The 20149-nt window shown below is 46.1% G+C and overlaps 2 protein-coding genes across 2 annotated transcripts in view; both read left to right on the top strand.

Annotated features, from left to right (window-relative positions):
• Window positions 1-6052: 6052 nt before the first annotated feature.
• LOC129042622 (neutrophil defensin 1) lies at window positions 6053-8490 on the top strand. The gene is made up of 3 exons (XM_054498844.2): window positions 6053-6162; window positions 7492-7678; window positions 8259-8490. The coding sequence occupies exons 2-3, from the start codon at window positions 7504-7506 to the stop codon at window positions 8366-8368; spliced, it is 285 nt and encodes a 94-aa protein (XP_054354819.1). The 5' UTR covers window positions 6053-6162; window positions 7492-7503; the 3' UTR covers window positions 8369-8490.
• Window positions 8491-9211: 721 nt separating this feature from the next.
• LOC129043039 (theta defensin subunit A-like) overlaps window positions 9212-20149 on the top strand; it is a 59716-nt gene continuing 48778 nt past the window's right edge. The window contains exons 1-2 of the mRNA XM_054499537.2: window positions 9212-9319; window positions 16993-17179. Of these exons, the coding sequence (XP_054355512.2) occupies window positions 9212-9319; window positions 16993-17179 (295 nt within the window). The remainder of the gene's footprint in view (window positions 9320-16992; window positions 17180-20149) is intronic.

Here is a 20149-nt window from a genome sequence, read left to right as displayed (position 1 = left end):
ATAGGTTTCTTTTGCTATTTCTTTTCTGATTTTCTAAACTCGGCTTTCAAGCAAAACCAGAAGGAAAGAGATCTGAAAAGTACTCATTCCATTTTATGAATATCTGAATTTTTTCCTTTTTCACTAAGAAACAAACAACTCATGAAGAACCTAAGGGAAAGAGCCCACTCTAACATTTCCTCTCAGTCACCCACCCAATCTCTCAATGCTGTAACCTCCTGGCTGACAGTGACCCCCACCTTTGTTCCAGCCCTCCACCCCATGGTCCTGCCACCACCTGGAATTCTTCCACCTCTGAATATCAAGTATGAAGGTCCCTGTCGCTGACTCACCTGCTGTTCTTCCAGCCTCTCCAGTAGCCGTCCCTCCTTCCCTGCCGATCAGCATTGATAAGGCTGTTCTCCAACAGAAATGTGCCTGGGAATCACCTGGGAGTCTCTTCCCCAGGCTGCACCAGGAACACCTGTCATCTACCCTCATTTCCTGTTCTTATGAACTGTACCATCTTTAACTCAGATTCTCTGAGCTAGGTAATATTTTTATATCATTTTCAGGCATATTAGCTGAGTTTTGCATTCAAATTTAAGAAACCACAACAAGCTGAGTTAACATTTTGACTGCCACACCTGATAATTAAGAAAGAATTCTGGCTTCATAAAATCCCTGATTGAAGGACCCAAAGCATAAGAGACCTTGTTGTCTTTACCTTTTATCACCCCCATTTTTCTCTTGATTTTAACTTGCGCTCGCTCCCCAAGAGACAGCCATATGAATTGTGGTTATCTCCCCACAGCCTCCATTGCTGATCTCCGGGAGAAAACCCCTATTTCTTTCTCCATTGTTTCAGTCAACTCCTGAGTCCCATGCTCTCCTCTGAGTCTGTCACTCAGTGGAGAGACTGAGACTCCACCTGGATCCACTACCCCTGCTCCACACAGGAAAAATTCAAACTGAGAATGGATGAGACAGGGTTCCTCAGTCACTCCATAGACTCCACAGTTTCATCCCCCACCACAATGGGCTCTTTGTGACACTTTGGGAAGAAGTTGAGAAAATTCATTCCTATTTTATCAATATTTCAGCGAAGTTGAGACTTACACACACAAAATATGTACCAATCCAATTCCTCAGCAATACTGTGAAAATGCCCTCTGTACATCTAGGGCTGTGTGAAAAGACACCACAAAACTTAGGGAATTAAAACAGCACGATCAGGTCTTCATTCACACATTTGCAATTGGGAAATAGCTCCTTCCATGGGCATCAGAGGAGAGGTTCTGCTGGGATCTGAAAACCTCAGGGCCAAGACGCTTGCGCACAGGAAGCAGGGAGTGCTGGGCTGGCTCAGTGGGAGCTCTGACAGGCTGAGGGATGAGACATTGTGATGCACTGAGGCCAGGTCATGCCTGCTCATGAGAGAAAAGATAGGTGTGACACTTTTTATCCCACTCAGAGTTAGGAGGATTTGAACCAGAAAGATTTACAAACACTACATATCAGAGTTTTGTTTTTCCTAGAAAGCTGCTTGCTCTGGGTTCTCTAGCTCATCCCTGCAGGTGGGTTCAGTTCCTTTTTTTGCAATGCTTAGTTAGACTTCCTCCAAGTATTGTATCTGGGCTTCAAAGGCACCAGCACTCTTAGTATATGTGGGATGCTGGGGGAAAAAATCATACACCAAGTGACTTATAAACAACTAAAATACATTTCTCAGTGTTCTCGAGGCTGAGATGTCCAAATCAAGGTGCCAACAGATTTGGTGTCTGGTGAGGACCAGCTTTTTGGTTCATAGATGGCACCTTTTCACTGCTTCCTCACCTGAGGGAATGAATGAAGGAACTCTCTGGGGCTTCTTTGTCAGGGGCACTAACGTGACTCATGAGGACTCCACTCTCCTGAACATATCACTTCCCAGAAAGCCCCACCTTTTCATGCTATCACCAGGGGAGGGATTCCAACATATGAATTTCACAGGGACAAAAACTTTCAGGCTGCAGCACCATCCAACACACAGGAAGTGAAAGATACCAACTTCTTATGACCTTAGCCCAACAAATGGCATGGTGTTAAGTCAGGTGTGTTCAACTGGTCAAGATGTCACCCAATCTGGATTCAACAGGAGATATTTTCACCTCCATTTTTATGTGAAAAGAGTCAGGGATTTAGGGCCATATTTTAAAACAGTTCAAGGAAGTTATTTCCTTATGGTTTATTGTAAAATAAACCTGCCGCAATCGTCAACACCAAACACACAGACAGCTTGTGAGAGGCAGCTGGGAAAGGCAGACAAAGGGCAGGGACTTGGAGCTCCTGCCTGCCCCAGCTGGATCTGCAGGCCTGGGAGTGACTGTGTGGCACAGGCAGCACCAGGACCCTCCCTGCAGGACAGTGGACAAAGGGCTGAGGGGAGGGACAGGGCGATGCACTCTGAGGAGCTGGGAGGTGGAGGGTCCTCCTCAGAGTTCACCTCCATATAGCCCCTGCTCTGCCCCACACTAACACGCATGCTGTGTTCCATGACTACCCTTTCCTACCAGGTCAAACCATCACCCCAGGGCCCTGCCCAAGATCCACACACACTGTGTCTGCTGAGGCCACCAGACACCATAAACGTGTGTGAGAATATACGTGCTGCTCCTGGAAGCTTCTCTCCTCTCACACCTACAACCCCACCCACGGCTTCAGAATGTTTACCCCAGACTAGTGATGTCAAGGTTTTCATTGAGTCTAGACTCACTTCAATATTCCCTAAAATTCAAATACATGTGTCTGAAAAAACAGCTTCAGCTGCATCTACATACAGTGTCTACAGTGTGGACACTGATTGTCTACACTGGCCGCAATCAGTGGAAAATATCATCCTGGGGTTGGGGGCTATGGATCAACATGGAAGTGAAAGTACTGTAAAAAATTTGTAGACATAACACCTTTTTTGTTTAAACCACAAAATTCTGCCAAGTTTCTGGTGCAGCCAAAAGAGAAAAGTGAAAAAGACCACAGAGAAGAATCTCTCTGTTCTCATTTGAGTTTTGGAGTTTGAGAATCACCTGGGAAAGGATGGCGACAATGCCTAGGTGTGACCTCAGCACAGACTGAGACCCTTCTGGGGCTCTGGGCTGCCAAGTCCTGACCGCAGTCTATGGAGGAGGCAAGGATGGGAGCATGGCCATGAGGCAGACACAGAGCAACGTCCCAGCAGATGATTCCCAGTCCTGCAGCCAAGAATGGGAGGGAAGGAGAGCACAAGACTGGGTTGGGGCAGAGAAGGCCACCTCTCCAGGGACAAGAGCCACCAGTGACTCTGAGCCAGCTGGAGGGTCTCTGTTCTCCCTGAGCTCCCCAAATTGCTCTGGGTGCTGCATGTAAAGCCACCGCCTGGGCCAGGCCACACACCTGTGGCAGGGCCGCTACACCCACTCTCCCTCTTCCTGGACAGTGGCCAGGTTTCTGCAGGACGCACCCATGGCCCCTCCAACACTGTTGTAAAGATTCTGGGCATCAATTTGTCCTCAGTGGGCTGACAAAGTCCCTTTACAGTTCAAAACCAAATCCTCACCACTAGTGTGCTAGCCACTTTGCAGCAGGCCCTCCATGTACTGGGACATCGTGTCTTTGGAGACAGCTATACCCCACTTGTCCATTCTGCTGAGGCCCACAAATGCCATCACCCAGAAGCCCTTCACATCCACTCGGGACACAGCAGGATACAGTCTGTAGCTGGCCCAGCAGGTGATCTCTCCAGGACATGCCCGGGTCCCGGGTTCTGTGTTTCATGGGGAGGCCCTCACTACCGCCCATCACAACTCTCAGAGCCTCTGGACAAAGCACACCTGTCCTGGATATGGGCTTCTGCACATGTAGTCTTCCAGGGACCGGAGCTCCTTATGTGCTGGGTGGAACAGGTGTTCTCTTTTCGTGGCGTTTCTTTGCTTTCTCCTTTAGAACCACACCTATCATTGATTCAGATGGAGGCTCCCACCTCAGGACATCACAACACGAGGGTGGGTTAAGGGAGTCTCATTTAGTCCATCGTCCCCAAGCCACCAGCCTCCTCAAGCAGCACGGTGGCCTCCTAAAGTCATGGTTATTAATGTCTCTGGATGTGCTATGGACACCCAAGGCACCAAGGTCCTTCCAAGGGCCCTCACTTTTTTAAGTCTCAACCCCATGGCCACCACCACCTCATCACAATTGGGCTAGACCCACTTTGGTGCCCACCTTGGTCATCACAGAAGAGTTAGCTTCATTTTTCCCTTACAGATAACATCATTTACATGTTCTGCAATAATGAGACCTCCCCACACCATCACAGGACATCCACCATCTCAACATCAAACATTTACTGAACAATGGATCGTGGATGGATAGTAAACTACGATCTTCTGAGGACTGACGCCCCAGGCCCACTGGCACCCAGCAGGACCACGAGGCTTTTGCTAGACCACACCTCTCCATTTCACATGCAGCTTCTGGAAAAAGCTCCCGTTTTTACCGGTTTTAAAGGTTATCTAACGTTTCCCACTTACTCTTCCTGGCGGGAAGTAGGGATTATTGCTCCAGAACCCACCGAGGGTGCAGTCAGAGGCAGTAAACGAGGAGAAGAAGACTTCAAACTCGAGACACCAACTACATCAGGGAAAGACCACACGGAAGTGCCATCACCAAACGTTGCCATGGGGGAGAAAGGCTCCAAGGAAAAGTGGGTGCCAGCCAACCCCATAATCAGTGTCAATATGGAAGCACTGGGAAGAAAGCCCCGAGTGACAAGATGTCAGTGTTCTCTATGATTGGCCTTGCTTGGTATCTTATGTAAGAATGGCTTGTGGGGTAGCTGTTAAACCCAGGCCTGGCAGCCTAGAGGGCTGCTGGAACAGGACAACCCTAGTCAGAATTTGTACCCCAGGCTGGAAAACTGGGAAATTCCCTATAAGCCCTGTTAGAGGGGCCGCACCCCAAATACAACCTGAACTGTGTCCAAGGTGGGCAACTCAACTCTTCGATATTGAATGGGTCCCATGGCACGAATGCTGAAACACCAGCAGCCCTCACAACCACAGATCGTGTTTTAAGGATGAGGAGGTAGTTCTCTGGATGCACAGGCTTCAATCCAAATGGGCTCATGACGCCGCAGCACACACCCAGACTGCAGCAGGAAGAGTTGGAGCCTTGCATTCACAGAAAGCATCCAGACATGATCATTGGCTCAGGGATATGCCTGTGCTCCGAAGGGTACGAGTTAAGGATGGAAACCTCCTATGCCTCCCAGGAAGCACCGCTCAAGCTTTTGCTAAATGCTTCTCTGAAGACCCACAAGGGCTGAGAGGCTGTGCAACAGCAGCAGTAAAGTGAATGCCCAGACTCCCACTTCCCTTCTTGGGTGGCCATCTGGAAAGGCCACCTCCACCCTGATGGCTAACGCTTCAACCAGTTCTTGGCCCAGATGATCCTAGACAATTGTTTAACCTTAAACTGTTCATTGGCCAAGCAAGCAGGTGATTCTCCCCTCTGGGGAACCACATGCCACGTGTACATCCATAACTCAGGAGAACCCAAAAATGTCTGTTCCACATAGCAACAGATACCCAGGTAGCACTCAGTCTCACCTGGGTGTTCTCCAACATCCCAGCTCAGCCAAATGGCTTTGATTTGTTTTTATGGTTAGACCCCATGTCCTCGGGACACTGCTTTAGAAACAGATTCCAAATCCTCCTCTGTGTGTAGGTGGCATTCCTATCCTAGTCTCTTTGCAGGGTGTATACTACGATATGCAGCCAGGCTGTCCCAGAGGTTTTAAATATTCCCTTGATGCAGGTAGTTCACCTCAGCCACAGCCAATGCATCACAGGGTCAACTGTGTTAGGAGCCATTGAGAATCCATAGGTGGTTGCTGCCTGGGCTTGGCCTTGGCTGACCAAGGTAGATGAGGGGTTCCTCGGTGGAGTTCTACTTTAACCTCACCTTCCCACCAAATTTCTCAACTGTCCTTGCCACCACAATTATTTAATGGACCCAACAGAAAGTAACCCCGGAAATTAGGACACCACATCCCAAAAGACCTTTAAATAGGGGAAGTCCACTTGTGCACGGCTGCTCCTTGCTATAGAAGACCTGGGACAGAGGACTGCTGTCTGCCCTGTCTGGTCGCCCTGCCCAGATAAAGGATCTGTAAGTAATACAAAACTTAAACTTTACACTGAGTTTTCGTCATTGAAGCTATGCCTCCAACCTGATCTCTGACTGTGGGGCCACCCCAGAGGGACCCAGCGGGTGAATCCCTGCTGGGAACGTCTGTCTGGACCTCTGGTGGCTGCTGGGGACAATGGCTTCCAGCTAAATTAATAGAGAAACTCAAGCAGTTTCCTTCTAAACACACGAGTCCTAGTTGACATGTCCAATATAGACAATCGCAGGTCTTTGGAACATTCTTATGAGAGAAACCTATTTAGGTCCTTGGTCTGTTTTTCAATCAGGTTGGTTGATTTTTGCTATTGAGTTGTTCAAATTCCTTATGTATTCAGATATTTGCCCCTTCTGCCATGTAGGATTTGCAAATATTTTCTCTCATTGTTTCCTTTGCTGTGCAGATGCTTTAGCGTTAAATGCAGCCACACTTGTCTGTTTTCCCTTTTATTGCCTGTGCCTTTGGTGTCATAGCCAAGAAATCATTACCTACATCAATGTCAAAAGCTTTATCCTTATATACACTTCTAGTAGTTTATGGTTTCAGGTGTTACATTTAGGTCAATTCATTCTGAGTTAATGTTTCTACATGGTGTGAGATAAAGATTTAAATACATACATATATAAAATCATGAGGTAGTGTACACTATAAATATACAATTGTTAATTGTTACTCAAGTCTAAATAGAGCTGGAAATAATAAACTTTTTTTTTTTTTTACCTAAACAACTCTATGTCACTGAGCTTATTTCACCTTTAGCCTGATAAAATCATTGTCCTCTGCACCCTGATTCCTACAGGAGACTACTCACCCCATAACCTCAAAAACCTCTTCATGAGGATGGTAAATCACCTGGATCCTGAAGTGAATTACTCTCTATTCCATTGGAACTCATATAGGACACCAGAATCTAGACCTCCAGAGAGCAGCAGGACCCATCTTCAGAAACTAAGAAGCATTTGTTCCTTGAGCCTGTCGAATGAAAGTGCAATTTCTATTCTTTTTGGAATGTTAAAAAGTAAATAATAATATTTAAGCAGGTGAACGTAGGAGTAACATAGCAGGGTCTTTCTTGTCATTACCAGCTCCAACCTAGCACAGACATTAAATGTACAGGTTTATACCAGCATGAAACTGGGAGAACAGGAGCATTCGAGCAACCTTGAGACCAATGGGCCTCTCTTATAAAATGCACACCTCCTCTCACTGAGGGTGAAGAAGGTTTCTTGTCTCTGAGCCTTCTCCTAGTAGAGCTATAAATCCAGGCTGGCTCCTCCCTCCCCACACATCCGCTCCTGCTCTCCCTCCTCCAGGTGACCCCAGCCATGAGGACCCTCGCCATCCTTGCTGCCATTCTCCTGGTGGCCCTGCAGGCCCAGGCTGAGCCACTCCAGGCAAGAGGTGACGAGTTTGCTGCAGCCCAGGAGCAGATTCCAGCAGACAACCCAGAAGTGGTTGTTTCCCTTGCATGGGACGAAAGCTTGGCTCCAAAGGATTCAGGTGAGAGAGGCAGGCATGCAGAGCTGCTGAGTCTAGAGGGAAGGACGGGAGACAGGTTCCAGAGTTGGGTCTCAGCAGTCTATGTCACTGAGGTGGCTTCACTTAGCATCTCTGGGCCTTGATTTTCTCAACTATAAATTGAACAGAGAGCCAAATAAACCTGAGAAATTTTATTTCTCCAAAGACTTGATTCCAAGAAACATCTGTGAAATTCACTAAGTTTAAGATATGAAGAGACAGACTAGTTATTTCTGGATCTAAACAAGTAGACTTAATTATAAAGAGAACATTTTACTCTATCTATAGACGAGCCTTTAAAAACTGGAGCCAAGCCTGAGGGTATGTTCAGATGTGTGTTTGATGGGGCAGGAATGCAAAAATGAGAGCAAAGGAGAATGAGTCTCAAATTCTGTGTGACCAGCACTGCTCTGCGTATTTATTCCTATTGACTGAGGTTGTTCATGCTACTGGCTGCAATGCAGCCAGCATCACCTGTCAGCTAGCATGTGACTTCCCCAAGATTCTTTTTCTTACCCATTGCTAACCCTATACTCAATTTCTGATGCTCTCCCTGTCCCAGGCTCAAGGAAAAACATGGCCTGCGCTTGCAGAATACCATCGTGCCTTGCAGGAGAACGTCGCTATGGGACCTGCTTCTACCAGGGAAGAGTCTGGGCATTCTGCTGCTGAGTTTGCAGAAAAAAGAAAAATGAGCTCAAAATTTGCTTTGAGAGCTAAAGGGAATTGCTATTACTCCTGTACCTTCTGCTCAATTTCCTTTCCTCATCCCAAATAAATGCCTTGTAACAAGATTTCTGTGTTTACACCTCTTTAATGTGTGATATGTGTCTGTGTCAAGATACTTGGGATACACGTACCAAAAAGCAAAATCAAATTTTTGAACAATATAAAATTCCACATTCTAGGAATTTCAAGCAAGAGTTTGGGCTTCAGACCCAAATTGAAAAGAAGGCCCATATGACAGCACCGATTTCCACATCCACTGCTCTGCCTTTTTACCCTGCCTCATTTTCTCTGGATCCGCTCTCAAAGAGCTCCCGTGTGCTGGGCATACAATCGGTGTCAGCTTCAATTTCATGCAGTCACAAAATCATTACTTCTCTCGGAAAAAAAACCATCCTCTGTGCTAAAGAATTGGAGTTTCATTGAACAATGTCAGATTGTACATTTTCCATTTAAGACATAGGGTTACATGAGATCCACTGAAAAAACTTTCATTAAGAGGGAAATGGGTTGTTAGCAAAGGCGGGTTGCATGGAACAGAGAGCACAGCAGCTCACACTGGCATGTCTTCATCAAAAGCACCCTCCAGGCACGTCTACTAAGACCTGGATTTCACACTCATAAAGTTGTCTTCACACCCAGAAAATGCACACAGACAAATGCTCCACTGCACTTTACAGTGCGCACTCTCTTGTGTTGCCCTAAAGCTGCTGAGAACCTGATTCTGCCTGGAAAATACAGCTTCAGAGGGGATAAGGGATGAGGGAGGGAAAGCATTTCACCAGGAACATGGTAGCCTTCTTGTTGCTGCAGGGTGCTGAGGCAGTTCAGGGGTCCAGGTACCCAATGAGACACTGCATAGATGGGGAAGCCCACGCAGAACCCCGCGAGGACAGAGTGGGTAATGATCCCAGACTTCTTCTTGTTTAGATGGTGAAGGACACAAATTGGGAATCACGGTGTGAAGCCCAGGAGCCTTCTTTGGCTTCCTGTGACTGCCACGGACTTGGAATCATGTGGTCCCTGAATTAACTTTCCATAGTATTCTGAACTATGAACTGGATCAAGATGGCTACATCTTGGGGCATCTGCCAGAGGTCCACCTGACTTTGACTTTCTCCAAAGCATCTGAGGTCTCAGCTAAAACTTCACTTGGTCACTGAGGTCTTTTCTGATGTCTCAATTTTAAATTGCAACAATTTCCCCCTGGTGACTTCCATTCTCTGGATTTTCCTCATTCCTAACTGTAGAATTGCAACCATCTCACTCCCTGTACACTTCACTTACTACATGTAACATTTGCCTCCTTACTCTAGAAGGGAAGCTGCATGTTTTGCTTATTGCCGTACCAGAGTGCATGGATGACTGCAACATAAAGTAGAGGGTTAATAAATTAGTCTGATTACATTAACTAATTACATCTAATAGCGTATAACAATATAAAATTATTTATTAATTGTTATTACTAAATTCCATAGGAAAAAGCTAAATTCAACAGAGGTACAGCAGTTCATTTTCTAGACCCTATGACAGCATACCTTTAAAAAACAAAATAAATAAAAGTATTCAAGGCTGAAAGATGAAAAAATATCATGGGTACAATTTGGCGTCATGAAGCTTTAGGACCTTAGAAGAAGCAGGCCATTCCGGCTAAAGGTGGCAAAAAGATTTCATGTGAATCTTCAAGTACAACATCAATATGTTTAAAACATGGAATGATTAAAAGAAGAGGTAGAGTGAAATGTTTGGTGGACAGAATGGTATGAGGGCAAGAGCTATGCAGGATGAGGGACGACCTCCACTGAATTTAGAGGAATGGATGTTGCCAGAGAGAAGGATGCAGTAGAATTCAGGCTGATGTGCTGAGAAGCATCCATCAATCCAAGGGAAAGGGCCAGATGAGGACGGAGCCTCCCTGCTCCTCTATGTGGATAAAGGCACACTGGGAGCACCACATGTGGCTTCTGCTACTGCAGTCTAGGGTGGGCGATGACTGCTGCAAACTCTAGGGATGGAGAATTCAGGGAGAGGTGTGAGGGTCTCCAAACAACCAGGGCAACTTGCTCAGCCTCGAGTGAAGCACAACACTGTTTACTGGGATATGTGTACACTCTAGGATTAGTAAGGACATGCAAGACCTTTTCTACCTGAAATGAGCCATTCATACAGCAGGACAAGGAAATAAGGAATAAGTCAGATCCCTCATCCCTTTAAATGTAATTACTCAAGGGGACAGCAGCCCTGTCTCTGTAGGAAGGTAGAAGCCTAACTCCAACAAGACAAACTAGCAAATGCAGACGGCCCAATCACACTGCAAGACTCCCACTACCAACCTCCAGTGCATTTCCGCTAGCTCACCCAGGGCTTAACCTTCCCTCCCACTTTGGCTTCAGGAAAGTTGAGGCCGACGGCTCTCCCTATTGCAACGTTCTGATGCCCATTTCAACAGTCTTCAATAAGTGCTTCCTTCACATTTTTAAAAGGTCTTGGTTAATTTTTACTTGTACACAAAGTGAAATAGGTTTCTTTTGCTGTTACTCTTCTGATTTTCTAAACTCGGCTTACAAGCAAAACCAGAAGGAAAGAGATCTGAAAAGAACTCATTCCATTTTATGAATATCTGTATTTTTTCCATTTTCACTAAAAGACAAATAACTCATGAAGAAACTAAGGGAAACAGCTCACTCTAACATTTCCTAGAAGTCAACCTCCCAACATCTCAATTCTGTGTCCTCCTGGATAACAGGGACCGCCACCTCATTCCAGCCCTCCACCCCATGGCTACTCCCTAACTCCTGCACCACCTGGAATTCCTCCATCTCTGAACATCAATTATGAAGTTCCTGTCCCTGACACACCCATTGTCCTCCAGCCTCTCACATAGCCGTCCCTCCTTGCCTGCTGATCAGCATCAATAAGGCTGTTCTCCTCCGGGGCTGTGCATGGGAATCATCCAGGATTCTCTTCCCCAGGCTGCACCCAGGACACCTGTCATCTGCTCTCATTTCCTGTTCTTATGCACTGCACCATTTTGCCTCAGGTTTTCTTATCTGGGTAATTTTTGTTGTATCTTTTTCAGGCATATTAGCAGAATTTTGCATTCAAATTTAAGAAATCACAACAAGCTGAGTTAACATATTGAATGCCCCACCTGAAAATTAAGAAAGTATTCTGGCCCAGGCGCGATGGCTCACACCTGTAATTCAAACACTTTGGGAAGCCAAGGAGGGCAGATCATGAGGTCAGGAGTTCAAGACCAGACAGCGCAACATGGTGAAAACTGTCTCTACTGAAAAGAGAAAAATTAGACGGGTGTGGTGGTGTGTGCCTATAATCTCAGCTACTCAGGAGGCTGAGGCAGGAGAATCACTTCAACCTGGGAGGTGGAAGCTGCAGTGAGATGAGATCACGCCATTGCACTCCAGCCTGGGTGACAGAGCCACACTCTACCTAAAAAAAAAAAAAAAAAAAAGAAAGAAAGAAAAGAAAAGAAAGAATAATTCTGCCTTCCTGAAATGCTTGATCCAAGGACTCTAAGCATGAGTTACCTTGTTGTCTTTACCTTTTTTCTTCCTGCTTTTTTCTCTTGGTCTTAACTTGGGGTCTCTCGCCAGATGACAGCCATATGAATAGTGATCATCTTCCCCCAGCCTCCATAGCTGATCTCCGGGAGAAAACCCCTACTTCTCTCTCCATTGTTTTAGCCAACTCTGGAGTTCCATGCCCTCTTCTGAGTCTGTCACCGAGGGGACAGGTTGAGACTCCACCTGGATCCCACACTACCCCAGCTCCCCACAGGGAAAATTCAAACTAAGAATGGGTGAGACGGGGTTCCTCAGTCACTCCAAAGAGTCCACAATTCCATGCCCCCAACACAACGGGCTCTTTGTGATACTTTGGGAATAAATTGAGAAAGTTCTGTCCTGTTTCATCAATATTTTAGAGAAGCTGAGATTTACACACACACAAAAAGTACAAGTCCAATTTGTCACCAATACTGTGAAAATTGCCCTCTGTTCCTCTAGGGCTGTAAGAAAAGACATCTCAAGACTTAATGGATTAAAACAACATGATCAGGTCTTCATTCACATATTTGCAATTGGGAGGTGGCTCTCTCCACACGCATCAGAGGAGAGGTGCTGCTGGGATCTGAAAACCTCAGGACCAAGACACTTGTGAACAGGTGGCGGGAGGTGCTGGCTCAGCGGGAGCTCTGACAGGGCTGAGGGATGAGATCCTGTGAGGCACTGAGGTCAGATCATGCCGGTTCATGAAGGAGGAGATTTGTGTGACACTTCGTATCCCACTCATAGCTAGCAGGATTTGCAACACTTAGACTTCCTCCAAGCATGGTATCCGGGCTTCAAAGACACAAGCAATCTTAATGTATGTGGAGCGCTGGAAAAATATACCATACACCAAGTGACTTAGAAACAACAGAAATATATTTCTTGGTGTTCTCGAGGCTGAGAAGTCCAAAACAAGGTGCCAACACACTTGGTGTCTGGTGAGGACCAGTTTTGTGATTCCTAGACGGCACCTTCTCACTGAATCCAACTCGCTGCAAACGACATAATTTCATTCTCTTTTATGAATGTAGTATCCCATCATGTATATGTACCACATTTTCTTCATCCAGTCCAACACTGATGGGCATCTAGGTTGACTCCATGTCTTTGTTATCAAGAATGATGCTGCCATGCACATACGAGTACATGAGTCTTTTTGGCAGAATAATTTGTTTTCCTTTGGATATATACCCAGTAGTGAGATTCCTTGGTTGAATGGTGGTTCTATTTTAAGTTATTTGCGAAATCTCTAAACTGCTTTCCACTATGGCTGAACTCATTAACATTCTCCTCAATAGTGTATAAGCGTTCTCTTTCTCTGCAGTCTTGCCAATATCAGTATTTTTAAACTTTTCAATAACAGCCATTCTGACTAGTGTGAGCTGGTATCCCTTTGAGGTTTTATTTTGCATTTCTCTAATGATCAGTAATGTGGAGCATTTTTGCATGTTTCTTGGCTTCTTGTATGTCTTTTTTTGAGAAGTATCTGTTCATGCCCTGGCACACATTTTAATCGGGTCATTTCTTTTTTGCTTACTTATTTGTTTAAGTCCCTTGTAGAGGAAAATCACTTTGACCATGAGATCACCACCAACCAGCCTCTCCTTACTGCTACAAATATGGACCTCGCCATCTCCACTACACAGCGCTGGCTCATGTCCAGTACCCAAACCCTTGCCTTGCTGCTTCCCTGACCTCATGCTTTGCTGATTACCCCAAAAATGACCTCATTAGAGTGGAATTTTGCTGAGATCACCATTTGCTTTCAGAATAAGCCCATTACTTTATGGTGCAAGGAACCCATAGAGCCTCAGTCAGATTGTAAAGCTGCCCTACAGGCTATGGAAAACTATAGACTTGTGAGAACTGTGTACAGAATACCAAGCCCAAATCTCACCAGCTCTCCAGTGATAATGCTCATGCAGTGCTGTGGAAATGCCTATGGACTGGAGTGTGTTCCGTATGCAGGAAGCAGGTCCAGGTTTCACTTCCACAGGACATGGGACATTTCCAGAACCCAGAGATCTTCCTCTAGCTCACATACACCCCTTCGTATCTTGTCCCTATAACCTCATCATTGCCACCCTACTGGCATCTACTAATGCCCTGAAAACTAAAACTGTCACCAGGGCCTCAGTTTCCCCAAATAGCCCAAATTTCTTCTTATGCTGGGATGAGACTGGTGCTCACTTCCTCCAATGCTGAAGTTCCTGGGCCTGCCACACATCAGGAAATCACTGCTTCCTCAGAGGGACAGGAGACCCCACTGCTCTGCCACAGCGACCACCCCTAGCAAGGCTTGAGATGCCACCTCCTACCTTAAGGTTGAGGGAGACGCATCAGTTCTCACTCCATTGCCCCTAGTCCTCCACAGCCTCCACAGGCCAATGCCTGCTGCCTTCACACAGAGCTGCAGGGGAGACCCTGAGCACCCAGCCTGTGGGACCAGCGCTGTGCACGACATTCCCATGGTGGCAGGGGCTGCCCAGCCTGCACACTGGGTTCAGCAACCTCACCGTAGGTATTTATTGCCTCTCGAGTGACTGCATTCATTTCTCATCTCCAGAAACCTTATCCCATCTACCTCACTAGGAGAAGGAGGAGGACGGTGGATAGCGGTACATTTTAAAATGTGCTCTAGTCTTCTTAGGAATTCTCCTCAGATAACACAGGTGGAACTACAGGAATTTCATCCTGCGTATTTCAAGCGACCACTGATCATCCCACTCAGGCTATGTGCATGGAGACTCTTAAGCCTGCCCAGAATTGGCTTAAGAGCAAGGTATTTGAGCACACAGCACCAGGTGATGCAAGCTAACACCAAACTCACTGCCACCTTGGCCGCCTCCCTGAGAGACTTTCAAGAGACATTAGGTGTCAAGCAGCTAACTCAGGAGTCCTTGGCCCCAGTGGTCCTGGACATTCGTTTGGCCTTAAACTGTCCATTGCCCAAGCAATGAGGCAATTTTCCACTCTAGGGAACCACATGCTGTGTGCACATCCTTAACGAACCCACCAAAACCTGCCCTGCCTGGTAACACAAGGCGAGGTGGGATTCAGTCTCAACCAGGTGGTCTGCAACATCCCAGCCCACCAATCGGCTTTCATGTCTTGTTACGGTTAGAGCTCAGGTACTGGGGAGGCTGGTTCAGGGCAAGATTCCTCATCCTCTCCTGTGCATGGGTGTCAACCATGAATTTGTCTCCCTAACAGAGTGTATGCTGTGATACGCAGGCCAGGCTCTCCTGGGGGCTTTAAATATTCCCTTGCTGCAGCTAGCTCAGCATCAGCCACCAGTACAGGCATCTCGTTGTCCATTGTCTTAGGCGTCATGGAGCATCCATCGTTGGTTGCTGCCTGGGCCTGGCCAGGGCTGACGAAGGCAGATGAGGGGACCCTCCATGGACTCCTGTCTGAACCCCAGCTTCCCATCAAATTTCTCAACTACCCTTGTCACCAGAGTTATTTAATATACCCAGGGGACAGTAACCCAGGATATTAGGACACCTGATCCCAAATGACTCTTAAATAGGGAAGTCCTCTCCTGTTTGTGGACAGCTCCTCTTGCTCCAGGAGACCCGGGACAGAGGACTGCTGTCTGCCCTCTCTCTTCACTCTGCCTAGCTTGAGGATCTGTAATTAACCCAAAACTTAAACTTTCACATTGAGGTTTCAACATTGAACCTATGCCCCCAGTCTCACCTCTGACTCCCGGGCCACCCCAGCGGGACCTAGTGGGTGAATCCTCTGCTGTGCATTTCTGTCTGAACCTCTGGTGGCTGCAGGGAGCATAGCTACCAGCTCAATTAATAGAGAAACTCAAGGAATTTCCTTCTAAATACACGTGTCCTACTTGACACATCCAATAGAGACAACAATAGCTCCTTAAAACATCCTTTTATTTGGAGAGAAGCCTATCCTGCTCCTTGGCCTGTTTTTCAATCAGGTTGTTATTTGCTATTGAGTTGTTTGACTTCCTTATGTATTTAGATATTTACCCCTTCTACCACTTAGGGTTTGTAATTATTGTCTTTCATTTTCTGGGTCGCTTTTTCACTCAGTTGATTATTTGTTTGTTGGTTTGCTTTTCGACGTGCAGATGCTTTAGAGGTCAGTGCAGCCCCACTTGTCTATTTTCCTGTTTATTGCCTGTGTCTTTGGTGTCATAGAAAAGATATCATTACCAACACCAATGTCAAATCATTATCTTCCTATGTTCCTCTCGTCATTTTATGGTTTCAGGTCTATGTTTGGGTCTTTGATCATTTTGAGTTGATTTGTGCATATAGTATATGATAAAAAAACACATGTACATGAACATCAAATCCTAAGGTGGTATACAGGATATATATACCATTTTAAATTCTTATTCATATCTCAATAGAGCTGGAAACAAATTTTTGGCTGTAGATGAACTTTTTAGCTCAATATCACTGTGTTCATTTCACCTATCGCCTGATAGGGTCATTGTCCTCTTCACACTGGCCTCTACAGGAGGCTACTCACCCCATGCCTTCATGAGAGTGGTCACGTCCTTGATGCCTGCAACAAATGACTCTTCACTTGATAGGAATTCATGCCTGCTGCCAGAGTGTAGACTTGTAGAGAGTAGTGGGGCCATCTGAAGGAAAAGAGACATTTGCACCCTGAACTTATTGAACAAAAGCCCTGCTGTTATCCTTTGGTAGAATAGTAAAAAGTAAATATATAATGAAGTGAGAAACAGGAAAAACGTGCCAGGATCCTCATCGACACCATCCTCTCCAACCCAACAAAGACACTACACATAGAGATTCAAACTAGAGTGAAAGCTGGGAGAGCAAAGGAAGAAAACAGGGACATTGAGACCAATGGGATCCCACACAATCTCCAACGAAATGCACACCTCCTTTCTCTGAGAAGGTTCAAGGTTTCTTGTCTCTGAGTCTTCTCTCTGCAGACATATACATCCAGGCTAACTCCTCTCTCCCGACTCGTCTGCTCCTGCTCTCCCTCCTCCAGGTCACCCCAGCCATGAGGACCTTCGCCCTCCTCACTGCCATGCTTCTCCTGGTGGCCCTGCAGGCTCAGGTGGAGCCACTCCGGGCAAGAGCTGATGAAACTGCAGCCCAGGAGCAGCCTGGAGCAGATGATCAGGAAATGGCTCATGCCTTTACATGGGATGAAAGTGCCGCTCTTCCGCTTTCAGGTGAGACAGGCCGGGATGCAGAACTGCTGGGTCTAGAGAGGTGGACGGGAGACAGAGTCTGGAATCGAGTCTCAATGTTCTATGTCACTTCGGGGCTTCATTTAGCATCTCTGGGCCTTGGTTTTCTCATCTATAAATTGAATAGGGAGCCAAATAAATCTAACAGGTTTTCTGTCTTTAAGGACTTGAGGCTGCTCTGCCTGGAGAGTAACCATTCTTTTATGCCTTTACTTCCTTAACAATCCTTTCACTTTAGAAAATCTATAAAATTAAAAAATAAAACTTGACGTCAAGATATGTCTCTGAAATTCAGTAGGTTTAAGATATGAAGAGACAGTCTGACTAGTTCTTTCTGGATTCAAACAAGTAGACTTCATTATAAGGAGAATATTTTACTGTATCTGTAGGATAGTTTCTAAAAAGTAGAGCCAAGCCCAAGAGTGTGTTCAGCTGTGTGTGTGATGGGGCAGAAGCACAAAAATCAGAGCAAATGAGAATGAGTCTCAAATCCTGTGTGACCAGCACTGCTCTGTGTATTTACTCCTATTGACTGAGGTTGTTCATGCTACTGGCCCTAAGGCAGACAACATCACTCATTAGCTAGCGCACGACTTCTCCAAGATTCCCTTACCACCCACTGCTGACCTTCTGATCCATTTCTGATGCTTTCTCTGTGTCCCCAGACTCAGCGAGAGGCTTGAGGTGCATTTGTAGAAGAGGAGTTTGCCGTTTGTTATAACGTCATTTTGGATCCTGCGCCTTTCGTGGCACACTCCACCGGATCTGCTGCCGCTGAGCTTGCAGAATCAAGAAAAATAAGCTCAGAATTTACTTTGAGAGTTAAAAGAAATTCGTGTTTCTCCTGTACCTTGCCCTCCATTTCCTTTTCTCATCCAAAATAAATACCTTGTTGCAAGATTTCTGTCTTTACATCTCTTTCACATTTGATGTGTCTTTGGATCTCAAGACACTTGGGATGCACCTACCAGAATCCTAAGTTTTTAAACAAAACGAAATTCCAAATTCTAGGAATTTCAAGCAGGCATTTGGGCTTCAGACTCACATGGAAATGAAGGCCCAAATCACACCACCAATCTCCCCATCCACTGCTCTGTCTTTTCACTCTGCCTCATTTTCTCTTGATCCACTCAAAGAGCTCCCGTGTGCTGGGCAAACAATCGGTGTCAGCTTAAACTTCACGCAGTCACAAAATCATTCCTCCTCAGAAGAAAGCACCATCATCTCTGTCCTAAAGAACTGGACTTTTATTGAACGTGTCCAGGTCACACAATTGCCTTTTAAGCCATTGGCTTATAGGAGATTCACTGAAACAACTTTAAGAGGGAAATGGGTTGTTAGCAAAGGCCGGATGCATGGAACAGAAAGCACAGCGGCCCACACCGGGACGTCCACATTAAGAGCTCCCTCCAGCCAGGTCTACTAAGACCTGGATTTCACACCCATAATGTTGTCTTCACACCCAGAAAACACACAAGCACAAATGCTCCACTGCACTTTGCAACACGCACTCTCCTGCGTTGCCTTAAAGCTGCTGAGAATCTGATTCTGCTTGGAAAATACAGCTTCACAGGGGATAAGGGGTGAGGGAGGGAAAGCATTTCACCAGGAAAATGGTAGCCTTCTTGTTGCTGCAGGGTGCTGAGGCAGCTCAGGGGCCCAGGCACCCCACTGAGACACTGCATGGATGGGGAAGCCCATGCAGATCCCAGGGAGGGCAGAGTGGGTGCCAAACTCCAGTGCATTTCCCCTAGCTCACCCAGGGTTTCACCTTTCCTGCCTTTGTCTTCAGGGAAGTTGAGGCCAACGGTTCTCCCTATTGCAACGTTCTGACACCTATTTCACCAGTCTTCAATAAGCGCTTCCTTCACATTTCTGAGACGTCTTGGTGAAGTTTTTCTTGTACAATAAATGAAATAGATTTCATTTGCTATTTCTTTTCTGATTTTCTAAACTCGGCTTTCAAGCAAAACCAGAAGGAAAGAGATCTGAAAAGTACTCATTCCATTTTATGAATATCGGAATTTTTTCCTTTTTCACTAAGAAACAAACAACTCATGAAGAACCTAAGGGAAAGAGCCCACTCTAACATTTCCTCTCAGTCACCCACCCAATCTCTCAATGCTGTAACCTCCTGGCTGACAGTGACCCCCACCTTTGTTCCAGCCCTCCACCCCATGGTCCTGCCACCACCTGGAATTCTTCCACCTCTGAATATCAAGTATGAAGGTCCCTGTTGCTGACTCACCTGCTGTTCTTCCAGCCTCTCCAGTAGCCGTCCCTCCTTCCCTGCCGATCAGCATTGATAAGGGTGTTCTCCCACAGAAATGTGCCTGGGAATCACCTGGGAGTCTCTTCCCCAGGCTGCACCAGGAACACCTGTCATCTACCCTCATTTCCTGTTCTTATGAACTATACCATCTTTAACTCAGATTCTCTGAGCTAGGTAATATTTTTATATCATTTTCAGGCATATTAGCTGAGTTTTGCATTCAAATTTAAGAAACCACAACAAGCTGAGTTAACATTTTGACTGCCACACCTGATAATTAAGAAAGAATTCTGGCTTCATAAAATCCCTGATTGAAGGACCCAAAGCATAAGAGACCTTGTTGTCTTTACCTTTTATCACCCCCATTTTTCTCTTGATTTTAACTTGCGCTCGCTCCCCAAGAGACAGCCATATGAATTGTGGTTATCTCCCCACAGCCTCCATTGCTGATCTCCGGGAGAAAACCCCTATTTCTTTCTCCATTGTTTCAGTCAACTCCTGAGTCCCATGCTCTCCTCTGAGTCTGTCACTCAGTGGAGAGACTGAGACTCCACCTGGATCCACTACCCCTGCTCCACACAGGAAAAATTCAAACTGAGAATGGATGAGACAGGGTTCCTCAGTCACTCCATAGACTCCACAGTTTCATCCCCCACCACAATGGGCTCTTTGTGACACTT

The sequence above is a fragment of the Pongo pygmaeus genome, chromosome 7 (assembly GCF_028885625.2).
Source record: "Pongo pygmaeus isolate AG05252 chromosome 7, NHGRI_mPonPyg2-v2.0_pri, whole genome shotgun sequence".
Taxonomy (NCBI): domain Eukaryota; kingdom Metazoa; phylum Chordata; class Mammalia; order Primates; family Hominidae; genus Pongo; species Pongo pygmaeus.
Note: the sequence above shows the minus strand (reverse complement) of the source record. Positions and strands in the feature narration are given on the sequence as shown.